Source organism: Lepisosteus platostomus, chromosome 8 (assembly GCF_059453375.1).
Source record: "Lepisosteus platostomus isolate fLepPlt1 chromosome 8, fLepPlt1.hap1, whole genome shotgun sequence".
NCBI lineage: Eukaryota > Metazoa > Chordata > Actinopteri > Semionotiformes > Lepisosteidae > Lepisosteus > Lepisosteus platostomus.
In genome coordinates, this window is record NC_142618.1 from 57,874,459 (window position 1) to 57,900,304 (window position 25,846).

Below are 25,846 nucleotides of genomic sequence, written 5' to 3' on the forward strand. Positions count from 1 at the left end.
TTAAATAGTTCTGTGGCTGTCGAAACTATTTTTTTCTCACTTAAGGCTTAAGTTATTTTTGTCTTCTTGATGAAATATTTGGTTGCATTTTTTGGATTCAATTTCATATACACATGAGATACAGTCTGTATCTATTTCTTGTCCCAATGCGTTAATAAATGGTTTAATGGATTGCCTGACTTCACTGGCACGTCTTGAGAACTAATGCTCTTTTTCAGTGGAATCCTGTCCGAGAGTATTAAACAGCCTAAGTAGAGAGCTATAAAGTCACTGTAAAGAAGGGAATCGGAAATAGGTTAGGATTAATAGTGGTACTCTTTGGTCCACTTGCCAGTTGAAAGTTATAACCCCAGTATTTGGTGGCCTCAGAAAATTATAAACGCAGTATTAGAAGCAAAACGTCTCTGGTACAGTAAACAAAAAGCCACATTCAAGCTCCTGGTTTATAACTGGGGACCCGAATAAGAGTTTGTAGTTTCAATTTATTCTTGGCCTTGGTCTAACATTCCTAATATTCTTCCTTCGATACTGCTCTGCAAAATAACTTTACTCTTGCTTGCCCTGCTTTTCTTTACAAAGCATTCACAGCAGATCAAACTCAACCTTTGTCAGACAAATGCGATAACCTCTAGTCACAGGCAGAGACTCCCTGTCTTCAAGGAGTTTTCTAGTCATTTTAGTCTCTGTCAAAAGCGATCTGCTAGGCAAATGTGCAGATAAATCCTATAAATGAATTTCAAAATGCGAATAGTGTACTTCTACTACTGTTTGTGAGTGTACATATTTTCCAGACTAGTTTAACTGTTTATTGGATTTAACTCGGCAGAATACCATGGCAGATTTTTATTCACTTTTCAGAAAGGCAAGTAAACTGTCAGAGATATGTTAGGGAAATGCTCTTGACTGCAGTATCAAAGTTTTCTCATGCTTTTAGCTTTATTTGTAACACATACTGTACACAATGCCAAACTCTTTTATTCTATTTTATTAAAATTTGCTGTGTCCTGTGTTTAGGTGTTTAGATCTCCAGTGTAAAAGTGGTTATTTATGGCCCGTTGTGTTATGAATAAAGAGTCCCCAATGTTTATTATTTAACCCATGTTAAAATGTGTTTTTTAAACATGGTGCAGTTTTTAACAAGTGTTGTGCGTGTTTTGTTTTGGGAGTCTGTGCTTTCACTCTCATGTCTTTCACTGGTTTTAGAAATAACCCTGACACGTCTCATTCGAGCTTGCTCCGATCCTGAAAACACCGTCTAAATAATGCATGGTCAGCCTTGTTCAGAATGCCGTTTGCTTTTTCATTTTTTAGAAACTCCCTTTCCAGAATGGGACGTATCTTTGGCATGCCTCAAGAAGATCGAAACAGGTTGTCAGATCAGATAATGAAATCTTGTCGTGCTAGAGATGACTGTTTCTAATCAGACAATCCCTAGCGAGCACTGCTGAGAGAACTATTTTAACCAAAATGGCACGAGAGATGACTGTATGAGCTTGTGATTCTCCTTGAATTAGGCAGCCTAACAAGTAATTTCAGCACCAGTCCTACAGTATGTAAAAAGCCAGGAGAAATGGCTCTTTGTTACAGTCCCGTTTAATAGCAGTGTACCCAGTCGGCAAACCTGCGTGGATTGCGGACAATCTTTAACGCACTCAGTCAGGCTTAGCTGAATTGTTACAAAAGGTGTGTCTGTTAAGTTCCTGCTGACGCTTGAATGAACATTTCTGCCTGCCCAAATAGCTGCCTTTTCTAGCATTTCTCTGTATTTCGTGCACGTGTCCATACAGTATATCAATAGAGGTGCAATAAAGTGAGAGCACTCCCATTACTCACTGCCCTTTTGTTCTCCGTCGTCTTGATAGTCAGCGTGTGTAGGTGGTATGAATGGTGTCTGTTTGGGAGTGTTTTTTTAAACACTGAAACAGTGCTCAATGAGAGCTAATGGAAAGGCTCGGAGGCAGGAGGTGGGAATGGCTATTGAGCCAATATGCAAGTGCAAATGTGTTTACTTCAAAGCTTGTTAAAAATAACAAAGTACATGTCATTTTATTGCATTAAAGAAGGTGGGTTTACTTTATATATTGTTGAATAATTGCTGCTTACCAGCAAAGCTGTTGATGGACCTTGCTTTAAGCATCTCTTCCATGCCCCTTGTCATAACACAGAAAACATTGGAAAAGGAAAATAAATATAATGCTTCTGATTAATTACTATTTTGACAGTGACTCACAGTACCTCACTTCATTAAGCCATCCTAAGTCAGTATGACGAGCAAGTCGTTTAGGATTGTTCCAGTTTTTTAATGGTCATTCTAACCTTGATTGTGAAAATGGGAGGAATGTGTTTTGTTGACTTTTTTGTGAAAATTAAAATCGGTGCAAAAAGTATTCACAACCATTCTAAGCTTAAAGTATTTTAATTGGAAAAAATTGGATATTTTTTCTTAATATCAGTATTATCATATTGGGGGAAAAATAGCATATCGAGCCACACTTGTCCTCAATATCTATTTTTGATGTTTACACAAAACATCATACATTCACACACAGGATTTGTGTTGTAGATAAACTCTCTTGCAGCGTTTCGTGCATGACATGGTTATACATTTTTTCAACATTGTATTTATACAGTGCAGTGACTTTTTGTTTTTATCAGTATCTTCATTTTTTTATTCCTAGGTTTAATAAAAAGTTTGGTTTTGGTTTGGGTGGGGCCATCGTAATCATTGCATCCACCCCACAATTCAGATGAGAATGTGCAAATTTATGTGAGTGTTGTGTTCAAGGTTAACGTCAGTCTTGGTGAGAAGATGCTACAGCAGAATTCAGAGTTCTGTCCTGTACGTGCCCAAGTAAGGATAGCATGTGGTCAAAATAAATTTCAATTTCCCTGTCCTACCCTCTGTGTCCTACTTGGCTATCCAGTTTGGTTTAACTTCTTCTCACCTGCTGTTGCAAATTTAAAAATTGAATATTTTGTTATTCAATAGCTATTTTGATGTGTGTTGTTCTGTGATTTATCTTGAAGTTTGAGTTTTACCATATATAGCAAGTGGAAAAACTAGAAGTGAGCTGAACTGCAATCTAGTTAACATGCTGTACTTTAACAATGAGTTGTTGTTTTTTTTTTCCCTTAGGGATGCGGGGTAGTATTTCAGACAACCTAACATGCCAGGCTTTACTTTTTTTTTTACGAGAGCTCCAGTTTCCATCTCGTCGAGTTTCAAGGTTTTGGTGAAATCAGCATGACGTCCGACTGTCTGGCGATTTCAAAAGCAAAGATTCTTTCAAGCCACTTGTAGGCTAATTTGTACCATTAATCTTAATCCGTTTCTTATTTGTGTTTCAAACTCCAAAGTGAGGGCTCCTTCGTGGGTTGCCTCGGCCAGTCAATTGGCCTGTTTATACGTCCTCCAGTCCTGACATCTCTGGTTTAGGTCTGGCCTATGTCTGTGACCAGGATTCCCCAAGTGAATTCAGATAACAGGGGATGGGTGGACTTGAGCCAGGTTGGATTGCTTTGGCTCGATGAGCAACAGCGCCCCCAGTGGCTGTGAGTATGTAGTGTCACCAGTACAAGCTGTCTGACTCTGCCAGCTGATTCCACTAACTCAGCTGCGGGGCTCGTGAATGATGATAATTCACAATTATTATTGCTATTCTCACCGAGAAGAGGAGGAGCGTCTTTACGCAAGGTAGTCTGGAGCAAGCTATTCAGCCATGTTGTTTTTTTGTAGTGATACACTGGTTTCTTAAAAAAAAAACTGTCAATAAAGGCATAAACCAACAGCCCCTAGTATTTTTTATATACTCTTTAAATTATGATTGGTCCAGTACTTCTATCACTTGAGTGAATTGTCCTTTTTAAGGAAACTCCAAAATCTTTTCGGATTTCTGGTTACTTTTTATCATTAAAGAACTTGCTTAATTTTAGGGTGAGGAGAACTTGATTTTCAGAAATATCATCTCATTCAGGTAAGATGTCAGGGTCAAAGCCTTAAAAGAAAAGCACAACGCCAATCGACAAGGGTGAGCTTGATTTGTTTATGGATGTATATTTTTTTCAGTCACCTGACACTGTTAGACAATTTTATACAGAGCCATTTCGTTTTAGCACTGTAGCCAAAAAAATGTTATCTGAAGCTGTAGTAGTTCAAAAGTTGACTACCGGTGCCGGCTGACCACCGAAATCCAACGAAATGGGGGATTCCTGTCCGTTTGATTGTGGTGGCTTGTTACAGTGGAGCCCCTGCTGTGCTGAAAAGAGTGTTCAGCTCAGATAACCAGACTGTAAAATGAATGGCAGCGAAACAGAAGCTCTAATCTCTGCAGTACAGTCGTGAGACGCATGATTCAGTTTTCGAAACAAACAAGTTGGAAAGTGTGGGCTGTGTTTTTTCTTTGTTTTGATAAGGTTTTATTTATTTTTTTGAGTCGCCACCTCCTCCAAAACAAGTTGCTCTTGACCCTGTTTTACTGCTGTGTGTTTTCAACATAAAAAAAAGGAATATATATATTTTACCTTTCGAGAGTAGTGGGGAACCTGTCATAATCTTTGTCTATATTAATCAGTACTGTTATGACATTTGATTCATGGATAGTAGACTACATATGACTTAATTTTTTTTATACAAAGCACTCTTAATTGGATCTATAAGTATGTTAAGGAATCCTTATAGAATGAATTCTGATTTTCTGATTTCTCATGAAAAACATTAAAAAACATTTTTTTGTTTTCCTTTGCAATCTTAAGTCAGATAGAGAATTACACAAAATGGTTTATCATTCTCTTTTAAAGTAAATTTCTAGTGGTTACCTCTGCTAGCTAGCAGGTTAAATCAGTCAAATAACAGAATGACCGCAAGTTAAGAGTTGTGGTCTGGCAAAATCATTTTCCTTTAGTTTAGTTTTTGTTCCCAGTGTAAAGTGTCACTTTCAGTAAGTTAAGCCACTGCTAGTCCTACACTGATCTCCTGTTGATCTGAAAATGGTAATTATTCTTTGAGTTTGTCATCTCTTAGCTTAGGGGTTGATACAAACAGCCCTTCAAATATTGTTGTCTACAGCCAACCCAGGCTCATTAATTTGATGTACACTCAAAACTGAGCTGACGCTACCGGTCACATTGTATTTTTGGTCTCTGCAAAATATAAACCCAGGTTTTCGCGGAGACCAGCCAAAAGGGTTTTGTATAATCTTTGTGTCACCTCTGTAGCCATAAAAACTCGCACTTTTGAAATATATCAAGCCAGCTTCTGTTTTTTTTTATCCACAAACCTCACGGGAGGCTGACCATGAGTGAGTGTAGTTCTGACTGTTTTTATTCATTTGTGTGCAAGAGACCCCTCATCTAACCATCTAGGTCAGTCAGTAAACGTCTTCTCTCTTGCAGGGTCTGGTTTCTTTGGAGAGAAAGTGTTAATGAATAGAATTCCGGAGTCTGACGCCCCTCTCAGATAACCCCTGAAGACTCACTCTGAGGGCTCTCGTTATGTGGCTGAAGAACCACAGTTTCCTCCTCAGGATGTCAGAGAGGAAGGACCTTCATATGTATGCTTGGTTCACTGCCCACTCATTACAGCGCTCTTCACTCAGAGGGTAGATTTGAGTTTTTTAGTGTTTTTAGAATGAAACGTGATAGCGCTTCACCTTAGTAAAACAGGAAAGGCAAAATAAAGAGACTAAATTAAGAAATGCTTTAAAGAAACTTTGTCTACATCAGTACTGTTACTTTTTTATGTTTCATCCATTTTGTCTGGTCGTTGCCTTTGAAAAATGCAATTTTGGGCAAACGTTTGACCTTTGGTTGACTCCGCAGTTATTCCACAAGAAATAGCACCAGCTCTTGGTCCACAAGAGCCCCTATCTCTACCGTTGTGGTTTTATGGCTGAAGGCCTGGAAGCTATGGTAAATCAGACTAAAGACGTCAAGACGTCAATAATAAGAGCTCAGCTGGAATAAAGACCCGAAGGCCTGGTGGCTATCAGGGGTCATCCCTGGACTGCTGTTACGCACTGCTGAGGATCGCTCTGGACAGCTTCTCTGCTGGCTGTTCAGCTTTAATGTGTGCAGTGTGTGACTCTGGCAGGCTCACGTGCTCCTGCACAGAGAACCTGGTCGGCAAATGATGCTGTGGCCCTGCGGGGGGACTGCACACGGCCATTCCTTTACTCGTGGCGAGGGTGGGGACATGGAGACACAGCTGTTTGTTATGCACGGAAACTGAACTGACAGTGCTTAGTTTTTCTTGTTTTCCCAACAGAGAGTAAGCCGTCAGCCGGAGGCTTCAATATGTACTTAAGCAAAATCCATTAAAATCAATTAATAATTTTGTGTCCAGTTTTGTTAATTTAAACAAACCAGAGATTTAAAAATTTATTTTTAAGGCTGTGATTGTTTTGGAGGTATTTACTGTTCTTTAAGGATTACATTCCTGGAAAAAAAAACTGGGGGTGTGGGATACAAGGAAGAAGTAATAGATATATAGTATTTCTGTCCCTATGCCGATTGGACAATTGACTTAGTAGTTTTCACCTCATCAGTTTTCTCTAATTGACTGCAATTGTAGGGCTCTTTTGCCAGATAACCATGGAAATTTCATTTGGCAGGAGCCTCCGGCTGCGAAACGCTTTTCTCTCTCTACTTTTTAGTTTGGTTTGTTGTTCCATCAAATCCATAGATTTGATTAACAGTTAAACTGCTTTGCACTAAGAGATATACCAGCTCTGCACTATTTTCTAAGGTACTGCACGTGATGCCAACAAACCCCTTTCTTAATAGCACACCATAAAGGCGCCGATTCCTTTCCAACTGTGTTTTGTGGGGGAAAAAAAAGAAAAACAAATTGTTAAATAAGAACAAATAAATAATACAATGAATGCAAAACGTGGTGAAGCCAGCCAAAGAAGTTCTTACAGCTTTAACAGGGAAGCATAACCTGAAACAGAGGATGATTGCTGTGTTTCTTATTATTAATTAAACTTTTTTTTCTCTTGTAAACAATGGTCTCTGCCAGTGATATAATTTCCACTTTTTTTTGTGAAGTAAGGCGGGGAAAGAAGGATGTGCCGAGGAGAGGCAAGAGGGGGTTTGTGGTTCTGTGAGTAAACAAGTTATTAATGTGGTTTCTGGGGCTGCGGTTTGTTTTTGTTACAGTTACCATTCAAGAAGCAATTGTGATTCACCACTCTGATTACGCTAGGCAGGTTTAAACTTAGGCCCCAAAGCATCTCTTGGGGAAAACGTCAACTAGTTGAATGTTAAGTTTTGAAGTTTTGAAGGTCCAGATGAATCATGTATCAGGTTGCCATGATTTGTCAACAGGAGCGAAGAGGCAGGTTTTTGAGTTTTCAGCAGCACAGAGGATAGGATTCACTCTGAGTCTACAAGTGAAAACAGAAACCTGAAGTGTTTGCTGTGCAAGTGCTCATGGACTGTAATCCTTCACATCCTACGATTTTACAAAGGCAACCAGAACATTATTTAAAAACCATTTAACATGCGTGAAAAGTTCCATATAAAACTAAAGCATATTATCCAGGTTTTGATTTGGTGAATGTGAGGTACTTTAAAACTGCTGCTCAGTTCATCTGCTTTTAGTTCTTGTTGACTTACAGTAGCAGTCCTCTTCTGGTATTCTTAACATTTCTCTTTTTATTGGTTATTACTTTTGAATTTGTGTAGTTTTCATTAAATAATCAATTAAAGAAGACAAAAACAAAAAGAGTAAAATATTTTTAAACAATAAAAAATTAAACTTTACTTACAAAATGTAACCATAATTATATTTAATATTCATTAATGATAGATTATGGTTAAATTAACTACCTTCTATGACAGGAGCACTATCCTATATTGAAGGGGACTGAATATTAATTGCTGTACCTTACGTTGGTGATCAGTTATTGCGTGAATATAAAATAACTCTTAATCTGAGATGCACTGATTCCGGTTTTCTTACTCTGTCGGAGAGCTGGCTCTATACAGTGGGTGATATAACCTTCTTATTTGCAGCACCTCTTTAAACTCATTGGAACTCATTTCCCACGTACATTCTCTGCGTCTGCAACATTTGTAAAACTAACTTTTTACCCCAGCGTCCTGGCCAAATTTCCCATTGGCCTTTACCAATCATGGTCTCCTAATAATCCCCATCTCTGAACTGACTTCATCATTCTGTTCTCCTCCCCGCTGAGAGCTGGTGGTGCATTCTGGCTGCCTTTGCATCATCCAGGTGGGGGCTGCACATTGGTGGTGGTGGAGGGGAGTCCCCACTACCTCTGAAGTTCTATATAAGTGTACGAAGTTGGAAGACCAGCCTTTAACCTACATTTAAAGGTTTTATTTACTTTTACTCCTGGTTTTACAAAGTCAGTTTGCTGTGTTTTCATTTGTGCTTCTGTTGTGTATTAAGTGTGTTATGTTATTGCACAGCAATTTTAAGTTTTTTGGAGAAACGTTTTGTAGTACACTATGGGGTGTTTACCATCTGAAGTACTAACTCACAATGTTGTTTGCATTGTTAAGCGTTATCAAATACCATAAATAATTGTGGAGGTAATTTTGATTGCGGTCTGTTGTTTTAAAGATTTAAAATAACCTATGATTTTTAGATTTGATAGAGGGTTACTGTTAGTTGAAAGGTTTATACAATTGATGGATATTAAACCAAATATTTTAGGCACTTATACAGTAAGTACCAGGAAGTCTCCAGTATTGTTTTTGTGGCACTGTGCATTGTGCACTTTACAGGCCTTTAGGTGCCAGAATTAGTTTTTTTATCTCCTCACCGGCATAGTCAGCATAGTCATTCAATCGTGATTTCTGTACAGTTCGAATTGAACATGTTCAATTAGAAATACGTACCTAAAAATGAGTACAGGTGAGGATGTAAGCCCTTGAGTGCTGTGTACTGCAGTTGAGGAAATAAGATGCTTCCTCTTAAGTGCTGTGGGAGTCATTTAGTGGGGAACTAGGAGAGAGCTGCAGACAGACCCTCATATATGTTCGTTACAGAGGACATCCACCCTGCGTTTAATTGCCTTCAGCTACAAATTGTGGAAGCCTATTGCTCACTTGGAACAGTTCCATTTTTTTCAGTTTCTTTATCAATTGCCAAATTAGTGAAAAAGGTCTGCCCTTATTTGAATTCCTCAGCTCCCCTCACACTTTTTCCTGTCTGTAAATGTAATCTGAGGGAAACAGAGTCCGTTTCCCAATTCAGCTCACTCTAGATAAGGCTCATTTATCAGCAAGGATTTGACTTTATGGTCCATTCAGAAGCCCCAGCCATTGCTTTCAAAATCTCTAATCTCTGCTGTAGACTGATTATGGCTGTGCGTTGGCTCATACATTGGGCTGAAGTCATTTGTACAGATATCTCCTGAATTTATTTTATCTGGAAAATGGTGGAATTTAAAAGTCACCAATCTGGTTGCCTTTAATAGTATGTGAATTAAAACAATAGTTACTTTTTTACCATTTTAAAGTTTTTTATGACCACTAAAAATAAAATAAAATGTATTACCTAAGCTTTTTTAGTTTGTTTCCATTCCCTTTGTCTTTTTGTGCTTCTTCAATCAATTATGTACTAGACAGTACCTGCATTTGACAAGACAACTGTACTACATGCCTTCACCTTCCCCCTCCCTACCCACCCCAACATTGACACCATGAACCCTGGTGATAGAAAGCTCCACATATATAATGTCAGAAAGGGCCAGGATACAGTAATGCCCTTTAGGGAGAGCGTTGAGCAGTGCCAACATTTGTTTAGCTACAGTAAGGCCAGCCAGCCAGATCTCTTTCTGCTTTAATAGAAATTGAAGATTGCAGTCATCATTTAACAAGAGGGAGCAAAGAATATTTGTGTCTAAAATAACTGATATGAAAAAGAATCCTGTCTCCGAGCCCCATATGATAGTCTACAAGAGGACATGCATACTCTGTGAAAAATGATAAGGATTTTCTTATCCCAGATGTTGTCCCAGGATGTTTCGTTATCAAATTTGGAATAGCCTCAGCTGGTAAGGATTTGCAGGAAACTTCTAGACGAAAAACACAAATAGTTGAAAGCAGTCCTTTCTTTTTGCCCTTAAGATCTATAGATTGGGTGGTGGAGGTGTCCAGGGAGTTATATAGGCACGTATTGGCGCACATACATGTAATCAAAATAAGGAAAGAAGAGCCTGGTATATTATACTGCCTCATCTCTGTCTTGAATAAGGTGAGTGACAGGGGTTAATAATCATAAGCAGGTAGGCCTTTTCTTGTGCGAAATTTAAAGACTATGCTGCAGATTTGAAACAGATTTTATACCATATAGTATAGTTAAAAATAGTTAAAGGTTGAAGCAGGGATGGAGAAATATTATGTACATATACATATAAAAGAAGGTTATCAGCATATTGCAATATGTATCGCTAAGTATTTTCAACAAACATTTGGGGGCAGTGGTAATAGACTAATGAACAACTAGAGCTAGTGGTTCAGGAACCATTATTTCCTCTCAGATGATGTGGGAGTCCTTTAGGTGGGAGAACTATGTACTGTAATTTGTAGACAGACGCTCAAATATGTTCATTGCAGAGGACATCTGCCCTGGGTTTCATTGGCTTCAGCTACCAATTGTGGAAGCCTACTGCTTACTTGTAACGGATTACAGCAGAAACAGGGCAAACTGTTGAAAGTGGACGTCAGTGGCATATGCCCTTAGAAATAGCAAACTAAGATGAACACTTGTTGTTTGAGGGATCGACATATAGAATTTTAATCATATTAATGAAAACCTGTGTGATCTAGAACCAACCTCATTTATTCCCACTCGCACTAATCAAAAGCTTTCTTGGCATCCAGTGATTGAACAGTGAAACACTTCATGTATGGTAATTTGTGACGACTTTTTAAAAATTTAATCTCTGTTACTGCACTGTGTTACCACATAATAAGGGTACATTATCATAATTCACTAGAACCCTTAGGGAGTGGGCGCTTAACAGTGTCTGAAACTCTGTCATTGTTTCCTTTTTAAAAATGAAACAAATTATTTTCCTAAAAGGAGCATTTTCTTTCCCTGAGATAAGCACAGCATAGGCACTGCAGGTCAAAAGTTTGAAAGCAAAGCAAAAAAAATGAGTAGTGGGACTGGTGATAGGGTGATATTGCTCATTCTTCACTCTAAACCTTGGCTTACTAATACTGTGACATTCCTGCAATGATAAGACTCGGTTAACAGAAAAGAAAACAATGCGTGTGAAAGTATCTTACACGTGTTAAAGCAGATCAGAATGTTCTTCTTTTTCTTGGAAAGCTGAAAAGTGGCAGGGGAAGTTGCTGGTAGGTCATAAATTATCTTAGAATGTTGGTAAATATTTTGTGTTGAATCTGTAGACAAAATGTAATGTCTTTGATGTGAAATCTTGTGGAAATCCCCCCAATTAGTCGATATTCCTTATATACTGTATGCAGAACTAACACACACAAATATTCTTAAAAGTATTACAAAGCTAATTAAGAAAACGGAGAAATATCAACCTTAGTTTGATATTTCTCAATCCACATTTTATACTCCCTGTCTTTTGATTTGTAGTAACTCATAACCAAGGTCTTCTTTGGGAGAGCACATTTGCGTTTTATGTTAGTTAAATTCAAATTACTTTCCCAGCATCATCACATACATCTGTAAACACAGTTGACCTCCCGCAGGTAAAAAAGGACGTTTTCTGGCTTGACAAGTGGTTCCATACACAGATTGGAATTTTACAAAAATGTGAATATTTACTTCTGACTATTTCACAATGCTCAAAAGTAGAACCTTCTAAACCGACTTCTTATTTTCTTCGTGGATATCCAATGCTATCTACAGTTGTGAAATGGTTGGTGCTAATGAATATTCACATTTCCGTATTTCTTATTCAGTGATTCCTTAGATACATAATAACACATTTATCAGTGAGAGGAGGCTTTTCAGCCTGTCCCGGTCAGCTGCTCATAATTCCACTGAGGATCTCATTTCTCCGTTTCTTCAAAGAAGTAAAGGTATCACATGACTATGTAGCCTGTACCTTGTGAAATTACATTTACCTCATTCCCCCTTGAGAGCTCTGTATATTAAGTTGTTGCGGAAATGAGCAAAAACAGTTATTGTCAACATAGGCAACAGATATGCATTTTTTCCATGGTACTATGAATTGACTCCAACTATAGGAGTGCTCAGGTACAGCATATTGGGTGAAGCCCACACTGTCACTAAAAAAGGTTAATTGCTGGTGGCTCTAGCAAAGGCAACGCAGGATACAAATTATCTTCCTTGAATGACACTGCTAGTATGACTTGAATGCACAAAAGCGATTACCGAGTTGCCGAGGGTATGAAGCCAAGGATTTGTGCTTTTCCCGCTCTGTCCTGTGACAAGCAGTAGGGATGGTTAGTTATAGATTCCCATTAAGAGAGTCCCTCACGTAGGAAATCCGCAGAACAGGGAGGAGGTGATACTATGAGGGAGCATCCCCACTGTCTTCAAGGAGAGCAGCCCCACTGAGCTGCCTGTGGTCAAGACACTGACCGGAAATGGGATATCCTGTGGTTTAAAGCATCCTTGGGACTTGGTATTGAAAGAAATTGTAGGAGAATTGAAAGTTCTTCACTTTTTGAACTTGTGGTGGCTGACTTTAAACTTCAGGTTGTTTTGTATGAAGAAGTTACATACAGTATTACTTCGTGAAAAAGTGCCATGTGCAGTTAGGAATAAATGTATCTTTTAAGTGTGGTCTGTGGAAACACAGATGAGTGTAGTTTAAGTTGTCAAATTCAGCCAAGAGAAAATACGTCAAAATGTTGCACAGTGCACGAAATAGATTCCAAGGTCAACTTGTCTTCCTTGTGGGTAGACAATGAGTACTGATGCCAGGAGTCTGAGCCCAGAACTGTGACTTAATTCTTTTCTGCTCCTGGGGTGCTTTGAGACCACCAGCAGCAGCTGTCTGAGCTGGAATTTCACTCAGACTGCATGTGCCATACCTGTGTTAGCTCTTTTATGAAATCTGGCTGCCTGATATAGCCCTCTTACTCTGCACTAGGTCGTACTATAAAGATGCATTGCTTCACTACATCACACATTTTTTCGTTAGAAGGGGTTTATAATAAGTGTTTTTTATGCACTCATTATAGTTAAAAGAGACCATATAAAATTTGTCTCAAAATAAATTCTTATAATAAAAACTCTTAAAATTGTATTTAAATTAGTGTGGTGATCTTTTACCTTCAATTCAAATGCCCATCTTAAACCAAAATAAAGGATTGTTCTGGAGTGCTGTCTTCATATTCTATGTTTTAAAACTAGTTGGGTTTTAAGACCGTCAGAAGTCAGTGTTTGAAACATCCATCAGGTGCTTGTCTAACCACATTACTACAAAATATCTTGTGTTGCAGCAGCTAATTCACAATTGTATTTAGTTTTTTTTATCAATTTTATTTTAGTGTTTGGTAGGTTGTGGGCTCAGGTACTAACCTTTGATCCTGAAACGTTTAAGGCAAAAGTTTAAAAGGCCATTTTCATCAAGTTCTGTATGAGGAATTGAGCTCTGACATTGTGATACTTCAAACATTCCAACTAGAATAGTTATTTTCAAATTTAAATTGGATATTACCTTTTCCAACTTACAATTTCTTTATCTAAATTAAGGTATGGTTTGTAACATAATAACAGTTACAAACAGCATTATTCCAATTATTTATTTTAATGAAAAACACATTTTTTTCATACATGATGATTGTTCAGATTGAAAACAACCTGTTAATGTAACATGATAGCTCTTTTACATAAAACAAAATGAATTACTTCAGTATTACAGCATGGAATTTAATCTCCAATTAATAATTATGTGACACTCAAAAACTGTCTGAGTTTTATGTAATTAGAGGCTGTACTATGCCTTTAGAAAATATTAGTTCATATTCTCTTTTTGAACTCCTTGCTAACTCTTCGTTATGCCCCGTAATGACAGCATGAGTAGAAATTTGTACCTGTTAGTTTTGTAAATGTGTAAAGATGAGATTTCCACACATAAAATATGCACAGGTCCAGTGGCTTAAATCAAACTGCAATGATACGACATTGGTTTATGTTCTATGGAAAATGTTACTTGCTGACGAGAACATTGTGGTACCAGTCCACCTGAATTTTCAGGGTCCATCCTTCCACATGCAGGTTTACCAAGTGACATGAAACTCAAAACCTGTCAACCAAGTGTAATGACGCTAAAGCATCATATGCAGATTCGGAAGAAACACCCAAGGGAATAAATATTCCCCGAGAACAAGAACTATCTCTGCTAGCACAGTGTGACTGTATGAAAGACCCAGAAACCTGACTGCATCCTTCATGCAACTGTGACTTGTCGGAATCTGACACAGGAACCCCTTCCTTGGATAACATTATGACAGAATGTCACCGCTCCCCAAGTCTGCTGCTTGCAAGTCAGAAATGAAGAGATCTCATTGGTTATCGGCAGTGTGTTTAAGACGGTTATGTCATGGCCGAGCCTGTCTGCAATAGAGAGACCGTGAAGGGTTTGCTGTAGTCTTTTTAAGGCAATGACATTATTTGGGTGAATGTTGTGACATCTCTGTCTGTGCAGCTACCCAGGCAGCCAAAGGTTTCACTGGTTTTGGGCTAGTGTTCACGATGATGGTGGGAACTGCAGGTATTGAACACTTACAGTACATTCTGTTGTACTACACCTGGCTTCCAAACAGATTGTGCCACTGGCCCATGACTTCGTTTTAGAATCGAAAGTTCAGTCTACCGAATAGTCAAATGAAAAATAATAATGGTGCTGCAAAAGAGGATAAAATAAGTAGTGATACATACAGTATCTGTCTTTACAATGGTTTCTTTTTGTGTTTGCCTGAAGAGTGATGATACAGTACTAAACAAGTGCTTTGGCCTCATATAATCCTTAGCCTTAGGGTCATGAAAACAGAAGAGATTCTTTGGGGGTTGGTTAGAGTGGGATTTGTGGGGTGGAGTTTATTGGATAATTTAGGGTGGGGGCATAGCTGAAAGGAACTGTTGTTTTTAAAAGGTAGCCTGGTGTTTTTTGGGGAAATTTATTATACTGGCACAATTTCAGGAAAACTTTACATTTTATTGCTTTTAAGGAGCAAATGCCAGTGTCCAGCAGTCTGTACTGTGCAGTTCTCTGTAGGGAAACCCTTTAACATTATCATTCTGAAAGAGGATCAGGCTTAAATCTCATTATAATGGCAATCTTTCATGTCGTGGACATTTTAAAATTTATCCATGCCACTTTTATTCTGGAAATAGTAGTTCATTTTCAGTTTTTCATTTTTAAACGATCGACTTGCCTTTAAAGATCTGGCAGTTAGTTGTTAAACTGTCTCCGGTTTGTAATGTATTCATGAGAGGCTCTAAACTATGAAGCAATTTGAAATATTTTGCTTCCTAACTTAATCTTTACTAAATTATCGTTTTCCTTTTCGTTTTTCAGAATATGTTACACCTCTTCCCGGTCTTTAATAATAGCTTTTCATTTTGCAAAATGTCATTTTGCTTAAACAAGAAAAGTGAAATGCAATTTAGAAGGGAGAACAAGGCCATTTAATTAAATTTAAATCGTTTTTGAGTGTAAAGAAGGTGGCTAACTTTTTTATCATCAGGAAACAAGCTGAAAAATGATGAATGATAATGAACAATCTTTTCTTGCAGTTCACAGTTTTATCAGGCTTTTACTGAAGGGTCCACTCAAATGAAATTTAGTTGAAGTTCAATGAGTAAAAAAAACACTAATAAAGTGTCTCCTATCCTGTAAGTAGTTGTTGTACGTGCACCATTGTTCATTCTTCATCTGTATATAACCAACAATTACGGAAAGCTTGTTTTACTTCTGTGAGGCCATTGTGACTAAGCTGAAAGCCTGAATTTATTTGACCAGAGACAGGGACCTGGTTCAGACGTGTGCCTGCAGAGGCCAGAGGTCACTGCACCACCTAGTCCCTGTGCAGCCTTTGCCTCATTAACAATACTGCAGAGGTCTTTGATTCCGGATGCAGCGAGGGTGGGGAGTTTTTAATGCTTTTAGCAGGTTTGGCACCGTTATCAAGAAATGACCGGGGAGCCTGCGAGCTTTTGTCAGGCTACCCGTACTCTGACCAAGGGCTGTTGCAGGATACAGAGCAAAAATGCAGAAATGCACTCCCTCTGAATATCCTTAGCTGCTTCTACTGTACATGTTCCCTCTGGCTTTCGTTTCTGTTTTAGTCACCGGTCGTCTGTTTTTTTTTTTTTTACACCGCATTGAATTCTCCATCACATTTCATAAGAGCGGGTTTTAAAAAAAAAAAAGCGAGGACATAGAGAATGTGGGGGTGGGGGTGTTACTACAGCTGCCGGTCAGCATGGATTGTGTGAGGAGTCTGAAAAGGGAATCAGCGTAGTTAAGATGTTGCCAGGAACTTGTAAGCTTGCGCACATTCCCACTGGCTTGGAAAAGCAGTGCCCTATCACTTGATAGACTTGGAAAGGAAATGGAGAGGAAGTGAGTGCCACTGCTGGTTCAGAATGTTCCAGTGTGGTTGGAAACTCTGAGAAACAGCCCGGGTGAGAAGAACAAGACCTTATTGACAGGGTTCAATCCTGGTCTGGTCTGTTTCGCATCAGCTTTCTGTATGGCAAGCACACTGTTATTATTTTTCAGTCCCCCTGCTGCTCTTACAGTACCCACTGCCTTGCCCCTTACGGACCTTTAACAGAAATGGGTTATTATGTAATTCCAGAAGAACACAGGCCTTTTTTTATATGCAACCTAGTGTCGACTGTAAAAAATAAAATGGAAATTGATGCTGTCCGATTTATTTTAAAACCCTGCTGTAGGTTTGTGTTACTTCACTGTCTGCTTTCTATTTTAATCACTTTCATTATGCACTAGAAAGGCTCTTTAAGGTTATTTTAATATTTCCATGTTGAAGTGACTTTCTTTGTCTACACGACTTATCATAAGCAAAACTACAAGCGCTTATCACTTACGTTGTACTGAATGTGTCTACTTCCACAGAGACAGTCAATGTGAATTAAAAGTAATTCACTCATACTTCTACTTGTAGTTTTGCTTATAATAAGATGCTACATATACTGTCTTGTTGATAAGACATTAAACTAAGGTCTGCCCTGTGATGTGCTGCCGTCCCATCCAGGGTGTATCCTGCCTTGTGCCCATTGCTTGCCAGGACAGACTCCGGTTTCCCTGTGACCCTAAATTGGAAGAAGCAGTTAGAAATGGATGCTTGGATTAAATGAAGGTCTTGTACATAGTGGATTGGGGTGTTAGCTCCTTCGCCATTACTGAATCCAAAAATGCTTTAACAGTAGTTTTGTTAAAGGCTCCTCCAAGCCTGTTGTAAATTGGCGATGGCGATGGCGATGGCAAAGACCAGATTTTCTTGAAATGACTGTATTAAGTAAATCAGAGGGCCACATGGATACTATGTCCCAGTTTGTTGGTCTATGTTCAAGGTTGAGTTTCACCGCTTAAGGAGAAGTATGAGCAGCTGGGTTGTCGAGCTGGAGACATTTGGCTTCTGTGTCTCAGATGTCCGTGTTTTGAATTGGTTTGTAATGAAGCGTTGCCCATGATTGCCCTGAGTAAGTGCTGGTTGTTCGGTGTTCCACATAGCAAACGCCTCACAGACACAGGACGTAGAGCCCTCAGGGCTTGTGGACAATGACCCCTTTTGTATCTTGTGTCACATGTCGATGGAAGCACAGTAAGACAAGATACAGTGGGGAAGAACAACGAGCAGCTCAAAAGTGCTGTGCCTCCAAAACCAAGAGGTGGCCGATGGAATAAAAGTCAGTGTTGGAACGATTCCTACTTTCTAGACGCAATGAGACGGAAGTTAGCGGCTGATGATAAAATAAACTGGATGTTTGTTTATCACGATAACTTTTAGTCACAGCGGCTTTCAGAACGGACGCCTCTTGCCTGAGCTTCTCTCGTCTTTTGAAACTCGACGCTCGCACGGCCGAATTAGTCTTCGGTCTCGGAACAAAGCCGTCTTCCCGCTTCACACGAGACCGTTTTCACTCGAAAGCTGCGCGTTATTGCTCGGGGTTGTCTTGAGGCTCGTCGGCGTTGTTTTTGACGATTGTTTCCCGCGAAACAAAAAAAAAAACTTGAAGGTAGGAGATCTACATGGCGTTTTTTATGTTCGTTTTGCCAATTCCACCGCCCTCCGATTGGGCAAGGCCAATCCGTTCTCAGTATCCATAGATCTGTATGCGTGTATAGCAATGTTTAGCTCCACAGGGCCTTTCTGATTAGAGACTGATAACTTTAGGAGACGTTGAGAGTGCTGCAGTACTCAGTCTCGCCCGGTGGCAGCACTGTTACACCTCACTCTGTTTTGTCTTTGCAGGATGGCTCCTACTTGGCCGAGTTCCTGCTGGAGAAGGGCTACGAGGTGAGTGAGTGCAGACTGATGGAATCATCAGCGCGAGGCTGCCCTGCCTTCCTCTCTGGCTCTCCCCTGCGCCTCTGTGTGTTTTTCCAGGGAAACTCGGATACATAATCTCCTCCCTGGAGGGGGGGAGCGCACAGCTCAGGCAGCGCGGGTGCCAGCTGATTGTCCCTGGTTATCACTTAGCACTTCTTGAGAATGGGAGTTGTTTTTTTGTATTTATTTATTCTGAGTTGGGTGCTTACTCCACACTGTCTCACCACACACGCACACACACATACAGTATATTATCCAAGGTTCCCACATCCCGGTGGCTAGATAAGCCCATCCTTAACAAAGCGAAAGCTGCAAGGAATTAAGGGGATAATTTATGATGTAATGCACCACAGAAACCACAATGAGGTCATGTCAGATTCGGAAATTGCAGTGAGCAATGAAGTTGTTAACCCACGACACCTCACCATAAGGTCAGAGATTTTTTTTATGATGGGACACATTTGTCAGTGTTAGTCAATCAACAGCAAATATTAGGCAGTGGCCTTATGAGACATAGTGGCATCTTTTTTTAACAGAATATTGTGTTGCGGTACAATATTGCATCATGGTGAAGAGTTTTAACATTTTTTAATTCATTGAATGACAAACCACAGACTAATTAATCTTTACAGAAACACTAGTCATCCTTGGCCACTGAAATAGAAAGCAGAACCTCTTCTGTCTAATCCATTGTACTCCATGATAAATGTACTTTTGAGTATTAAGCTTAATACGAAGGCAAAACAAACTGTTGAACACGTTATGTGTCAGTGTCATCACTACATCAAACCTGTTGTGCGGTATGTTACAGCAGCTTATAAACGGGATTTCTGCAAGCAAGCAAACTTAGCCTGAAATTTTAGTCAAAATTTCAAAGTATCTGCCCCTGCTCATCACTTCTTCGCATGCAGTGCAGCAGTTACGTTACAGGGCTTGAGTTGGTGCTTAACACAATCACGTGAGGGCTGCAGTTAAGGAAAACAGCCTGTGAAAGCGCTCAGGCTGAACTAAACTCTCTCCTAGCCGCCCACCAGGACACACTGGTTTGTGCAAAATCCTCCCCTTCCCTTTATGATTGCGGCCTTTCACATCCTTTTTCTGGGGGCCTTTATACAGAAGGTTTCCTATATCCTGCCGCAAAGCCAACCAGTTTTCTATTTTAGAGCCAGGCTACATCTTACCTTTTGTTTCCTTGATTATACTGTCTTGCTGCTCCGACAACAGGCGATGTGCCGAAGGACTGGGGGTGGGTATGGCTAAGGTTTTCCTGTAAGACTCAAGGGGCTTGAATGTCTTGGGATGCTGAAACGTTTCCAAGAGATTTTTCAGATTGTGCTCTGTGCCGATATTGGGAAACAGTCTCACAAATGGGAATGGACAGGCAATAACAAGTATGTGTAACACAGCAGAGGATCTGTCTGATCCAAATGACTTTGTCTTTGAACGGATCTTTCGTTTGGATTTTTTTTGGCGTCCGTTTTTCCTTCTTCTCCCAAATAATTTGTTTGTTGAACTCAGACTAGCCCCACTGTTACAGCGCTCATGCCAGTCATGTGTGGTAAAAAAATACTGATAATGGCAACAGAAAAATATTTGATTTATTCGTTGGTGATAAACAGGTACTTTTTGTGCCGTTAGATTTATGTGGTGGACAGCTAGTAAAAATCTTTAAGAGTTCAGAAGGATTCTTCTGACACATTTAGTCATTTTTAAAAGAGAACCCTTTTTATGTCAACTTTTTTTTATTATGGTGGCAAAATTTAAAAGTGAGCTGCATTTTGATCAAGTCATGTTCATTTAAATAAAAAAAATCAGTTGAATCCTCTACATGGCTGAACTGAACACTGAAAGTTGAACTAAAATCAGGATATTATTTCAAACTAGGAAGAATATAATCTCAAAACATGTCACAGGTAAAAATTCGCCAAAGTCTAAGCAAAATTCCTTGAAATCTTACCTATTCAGTTTTGTTTCTAGTTTTTCCCAGCTGTTTCTGAAAGTTCTTTTTATTCCTCAGAGCCAGCTGACAGCCTTTAGGTAGTCCTGTTGTTGTCACTTTCCTTTAAGTCGGGATCAAGAAACAGACAGAAAGAACATCAGCTCTTTGGAAAAGAATCTGCTAATCCCACATTCTTAACTAGATTATCAAGTTTTCACACATTTTGGCATGTCAAAGAAGGTATTTCACCTGTGTCTTGGAGCAGACAGACAGAACTTTCATCACTGATTACAGTGTTACATTCTGGCATGGATTTTTGTCTGGCAGGTATTTCTCAGCTAAAAAAAGCGAGACCATGTGGTGTTTTCTTTTCTCACCTGGCCAACACTTTTCAGATGGTTTCTGTAGAAAAACCTCTGCACTGTTCCTGTCTTCGCTGAAATACAAACACAGGCCTCCGTGAGCACAGATTAGCCCTTCTTCGTATGGTAAGCTTACACCCAGAACTCTTCCACACACAGTCTTTCAGCAGAGCTTAACGTTGAGTTCTTTGACCAGGGCTTTGTGGTTTTTCACATGTCTAAACTACACCGCAGAAAATAAAAGATCAAATAATTGCAAACTGACAGCACCTGTCATCAAACTTTGAACCAGTCTGCTAAATCAGTTGCTATTTTCACAATTCTTAATTCGAGCCTATGCTTTTTTTCCCAGTTTTTTTTTTCTTTTAAACCCCACTGTGGTCGGCCACGTAGGCTCTCTAATGCTCCTTTTCCCTGGTCGGGAGGTGTGATTTCAGGAGCAAGGGGAGAAATAACCTGTCCCCTTAAATTCAGAATGGTGTTTTATTTTTTAACTCCACTGTAGACAGGAAGGCGGTATTCCACTAGCAGCACATTAACGGTCATTAAAAGCGAATCAAGGGGCAGGATACTGTAGTGAATAGAGGAAAGAAGGGCAGAGCACAATGCCATATTACACACTCCTGAACAGACCCCTGCAATTATCTCCTCTCTGCAGGACTTCCTATGGCTTCACATCCCACAGGCCTTTGCTCTGCTCTACAGATCTGTCTCGTCAAAGATTTGATCCTTGACACTGTGTCTACTGCTCGATGATGAGCACTCCGGAAGGTTCTGCGAATGTGTGTGTTTGGGTCCCCCCCCCCGGTCCTAATGATGCTTTATTGTCTGGTCTTTAGGGATAATCATCCTCTCGGTTTTCCCTGACAGACTTAGGAGTAGAAAACTCTTTAAGTGTCGTCTTTAAAAAAAAAAAAGAGCGTTGCATGGCAGTGCATGCCAAATGTAGGTTGGGTAAGCCTTTTTTTTCATTATGAACTAATTTTAATCGGCTTTACATTTTCTGAAATGGAACAAAGTTAGAAGAAAACAGCACAACACAACAGCACCCCAGTCTCAGCCCCTATCCACCTGTCTCTGGTGGTAACCCCTTCAAGTTTTAGTCCAGTGGGCCCATTAAACAAGAATCAGACAGCTGTGACAGGACTGTGCAAGAAGGACTTGTCCACATTTGCTGTAACGCTCTTAATTCTCCTGGGATCTGACATCAGTACCCCCTGCACTGATCTAATGGCAGGCCCTTCCTCAAAGCTAGTAAATTCCTGCTTCGATTCCTATTACAGTAATGGTTCTGCCTGGGTCTATCTGTAAGAAATGTGGTACGATATCTAAGCATGAAATTTAATCAATTTCTAAGAAGGTCAGTTGCCACCGCAGCAAAGTGAGTTTCCCATTCAGTTGCGAGACACATACAGTAGAATTATCTTTAATAAATCATCTCACCTTGTCCACACATTCAGCTTTACACCTTCCCTGCAGTGTCCTGCGTTCCAGGCTTTCTGGAAAAGGTTCAGATTGTTTCCTGAATCCCGGTGTGGCAGCAGTGTTGTTTTTAGCTCACAGATGAGAATGTCTGAGGCTTGTCTTTATCTTTTGTTGCTGCCATTCAGACTGCTAGAGCACTTTCTGTGGTACAGCTCTGTTCTTGTAAATGGCAACATTTCCAGCAGTGATGACAGGATCTGATCCACTGTCTTCTGGGCAAGAGAGGGTACCTGTCAGCATAGGGGTACATTTTCTGTGTGCTGAAAGAACTTCCCCTGCAGCCTATGTCACAGCCAACACTTTGCTTTAGGACACAAGGCACTGCTGCCCTCTGTGGGCACCTGTCCTCCTGGCAAGTCTCCCATGTTCTCCTATAAGCTCCATTTGAGCCTCCGCAGGTGACAGGAACTTCATGTTCTAGTACGACTGTGATTGTGATTTTGCTGCTGTAAAACGCGTCGATGAACTCCCTAACTTTTTGGTGTCGAGTTCTTCGCTCGAGAGTTTCTCAAGAGGGATATAGAGTGGCCTCCCTGCTGATGGTCATCTCCCCCTTCCCATCAGAACCACCTTGTGGAGCTGACAGCTCTCATTCTGCTCACTTCGCCTCCGGTGGGGACTGGTTTCTGAGCACACTGTGCCCTGTGTTGGCCTTGCATTCATTTTGGGACGAATCGTGGACTAGACTGTTTGTGCACTAACTGTTCGTCTCTTGCAGTTTGAGGAGGCTGGCTCAGGATTCATCAGAATGTTGTCTCTCCCACTGCATTGTGGATGTGGTTTACTCAGAGTATGAGAGTACAGGCCACTGGGGTGGTAACGCCGTCCAATAGAGGAACAGCCAGATCATGGGGCCATATTTCCCGGTGCTTCTCAGTCTCATATGTGTACTGTGGCAAACTTAGGCATCTGCAGGGGTGGCATCTCTTCATGAGTAAGGAGAACCTTAGGCTGCTCCTGTAATCCTGGTTCCCTCTAAGAGGAAAGCTACACAGGGTCCAGCAATGAACAAGGAGAGGAGCTGTGTAACCCATTTAGGGTAGGGGGTGGAGACCGAGCTTCAAGCTTCACTCTGGCCTATCAGCTGTTCTTCCACAAGTACCAAAAGGTCACAGTCATTAAATGACTTTGAACATCCCAGCTAGTTTATTGACATCCAACACCTTATTGCTAAATTAGCCATTGCCTTCTGTAGTTAACCCAGTGGTAAGTTACAGCAAACAAAACGAAATGTGTTTGTCCTTTTGTTTCAGACTTACTATACTGTACATGGCTCAGCATTAGCTGATATTTCTCCCTGGGACTATAAGTTTGAAGTTGTAATATACTGTATATAGAGTACATATCGGAATTCAACTGTATGTTTTCCTATTTGAAATGAAAAAATAACAGAGTTAGAGGTCGTTGCAGTAATCCATGTGCCAGATTGGATTCCATAATACTTACAGTAGGTTTGTCACCTACTGTACAGTAAGTATTCCAGACTATAGTGTTTAATCCATAAGACAATAAGACAAGGGAATCATTTTAGATCTTATTTTGTCTTTCAGTTTAATTCTGGTTTGTATATGAAGCTGTGCAAAGGGCAGAAACCAGATTAAAAAATAATATTAGCAATGAGCTTTATTACACTTTGGTCAAGGGAAAATTGTGCCCTATCTGTGCCTGAATTTAGTACAGATTGTAAAGTTAGAGCCTATATGCCCTTTCTAAAGTAACACATTGTTTGGCCTTACAGCCTGAAATCAAGACGCATTAAATCAGAATGTATTTTTAGTACGCCTTGTAACACACAACCTCCAAGTGAAAAACAAATGCTCAAGCATTCTGAAAGGCAATTAAAAATTACATTTCATAAAAAGTGAAAACCTAGAAAAATGGATTGAATAGATGGTTATTAGGCAAGTTGCTTAGGTGGGACTCTTATTGGTCCCCTTGTTATTTGAGGTGGTGCAGGCAGTGGAAGTTTTCATAATCCATTTGAAGTCCTGACGAGCCCCAGATCGGATGGAAGTGAAGGAGTATTTTCACATGTGCTCAGTTCCTTGTGTTTTCCTTATCGCAGGTGCACGGCATTGTCAGAAGATCCAGCTCTTTCAACACAGGCAGGATTGAGCACCTCTACAATAATCCTCAAACCCACACAGAAGGAAGTAAGTCAGTGCTGCAGTTTCAGTGTTGACACCTTCAAAGAGCCTAAGCCTTCAGATCTTAGGGTTTGCTGCTCATCTATGTTTTTCCTTCTCTTTCTACCCCCCCAAAATCTTTAAATTAAAACACAGCATCTCCTTTTTTCGTGGGATATGGTTTTATAAAGCAATGGTTGATGATCCAGTAGTGATCTGGGACACTAGCACAAATGAAAACAACTATGGATGCTTTTTGGAGTTGTTCCCCTTTAGATTTTGTTTTTAATAACTAATCTTCAGTTATGTGTGTGACGGGTGTTTAAAAATGAAAATCGTGTGTATGAATCTGTTGTTCTGCAAAATTCTCTTACATACAGTATACCCAACAAAAAACAAAGGATACTTTCACAATTCCATTTAAGTAGTGTTATTTGATACGTTTGATGGTGAAGAATTCTTCAGTCTCAGTATAGACCACAGATCTTAAGCAAGCTAAATTTAGGATTTTTTTTCGTTGTACTTTATATGCAATAGGTGTTACCATGGCAAGTAATCTTATTTTTTGCTATGGTATTTCGCTGACAAAAGAGACAAATTCAAATGCATTACAATCAAGCTATTTTGACAAGCTGAATTATATTTGACTTGATGATTGCACTGTCTCGGTAGCTTCTTTCCTTTAGCAAACAAGAAGCTGCCTTAAAACAGGACTGGGGAAAGTAGCTCTAACGCACACAGATTTCTGACCACAGGTATGATGCAAGTTTTCGGGAAATTTTGGGGCCTTGAGCTGTGTAACAGCAAACTCTTTGTTTCATTTTCCACTTGGCGAGGCAGTGTTCTGCGAGTGTCACAGACGCTAAAGTGTACTTTGCTGTTTGAGAACATACGTTATGGAAAGAGAAATACTAATACTATTAAAGGCCAAACAGAGTAAACAAGCAGCTTGAATGGCTATTTCTGAAGCAGAAAAGGACGGGCAAAGTAAAATATACTAGTTTTAGCATTAGCAAATATCATTTTGCTTGTACTGAACACTTTGCACTCTCCGATACATTTTTACCAGAGGCCCATGTTTGATAATCGTGAAAAGTGAAAGGAATCCTCCAAGAATGATCTGAATTCACCTGATCTAAATATGAAGATATTCTGTAATAATTCAAGTAGGTAGTATAGCTGCGTCAGCATGCGTAGGCTGCAAAGGAACAAGGGAAGGTTTATTCCATGCTGAAAAGAGAAGAAAATAAACACAACATTTCAGCTGTGGATCCTTCTTCGGGTCAAAGGAAGAAGACTCCACAGGTGAAATGTTGTGTTTCTTTTCTTCTCTTTTCAGCATGGGATACTCTGTAATGCCACCCATTGGTTTTGGAATTCACACACTACCTTGCCAGAAATGGAAAAATACAGGCTCGGTTTTC

The 25,846-nt window shown here is 39.8% G+C and overlaps 1 protein-coding gene and 1 long non-coding RNA gene across 2 annotated transcripts in view; one reads left to right on the forward strand and one right to left on the reverse strand.

The window, feature by feature from the left end:
• gmds (GDP-mannose 4,6-dehydratase) overlaps positions 1 to 25,846 on the forward strand; it is a 304,999-nt gene that overhangs the window by 21,899 nt on the left and 257,254 nt on the right. Inside the window, exons 2-3 of the mRNA XM_088644042.1 lie at positions 18,433 to 18,477; positions 24,362 to 24,449. Coding sequence (XP_088500168.1) covers positions 18,433 to 18,477; positions 24,362 to 24,449 — 133 coding nt within the window. The remainder of the gene's footprint in view (positions 1 to 18,432; positions 18,478 to 24,361; positions 24,450 to 25,846) is intronic.
• LOC148657584 (uncharacterized) lies at positions 20,466 to 22,461 on the reverse strand. The gene is made up of 3 exons (XR_015941100.1): positions 22,255 to 22,461; positions 20,827 to 20,885; positions 20,466 to 20,570 (listed from the first exon to the last, which is right to left on the reverse strand). It is a non-coding gene; the product is annotated as an uncharacterized LOC148657584 (long non-coding RNA).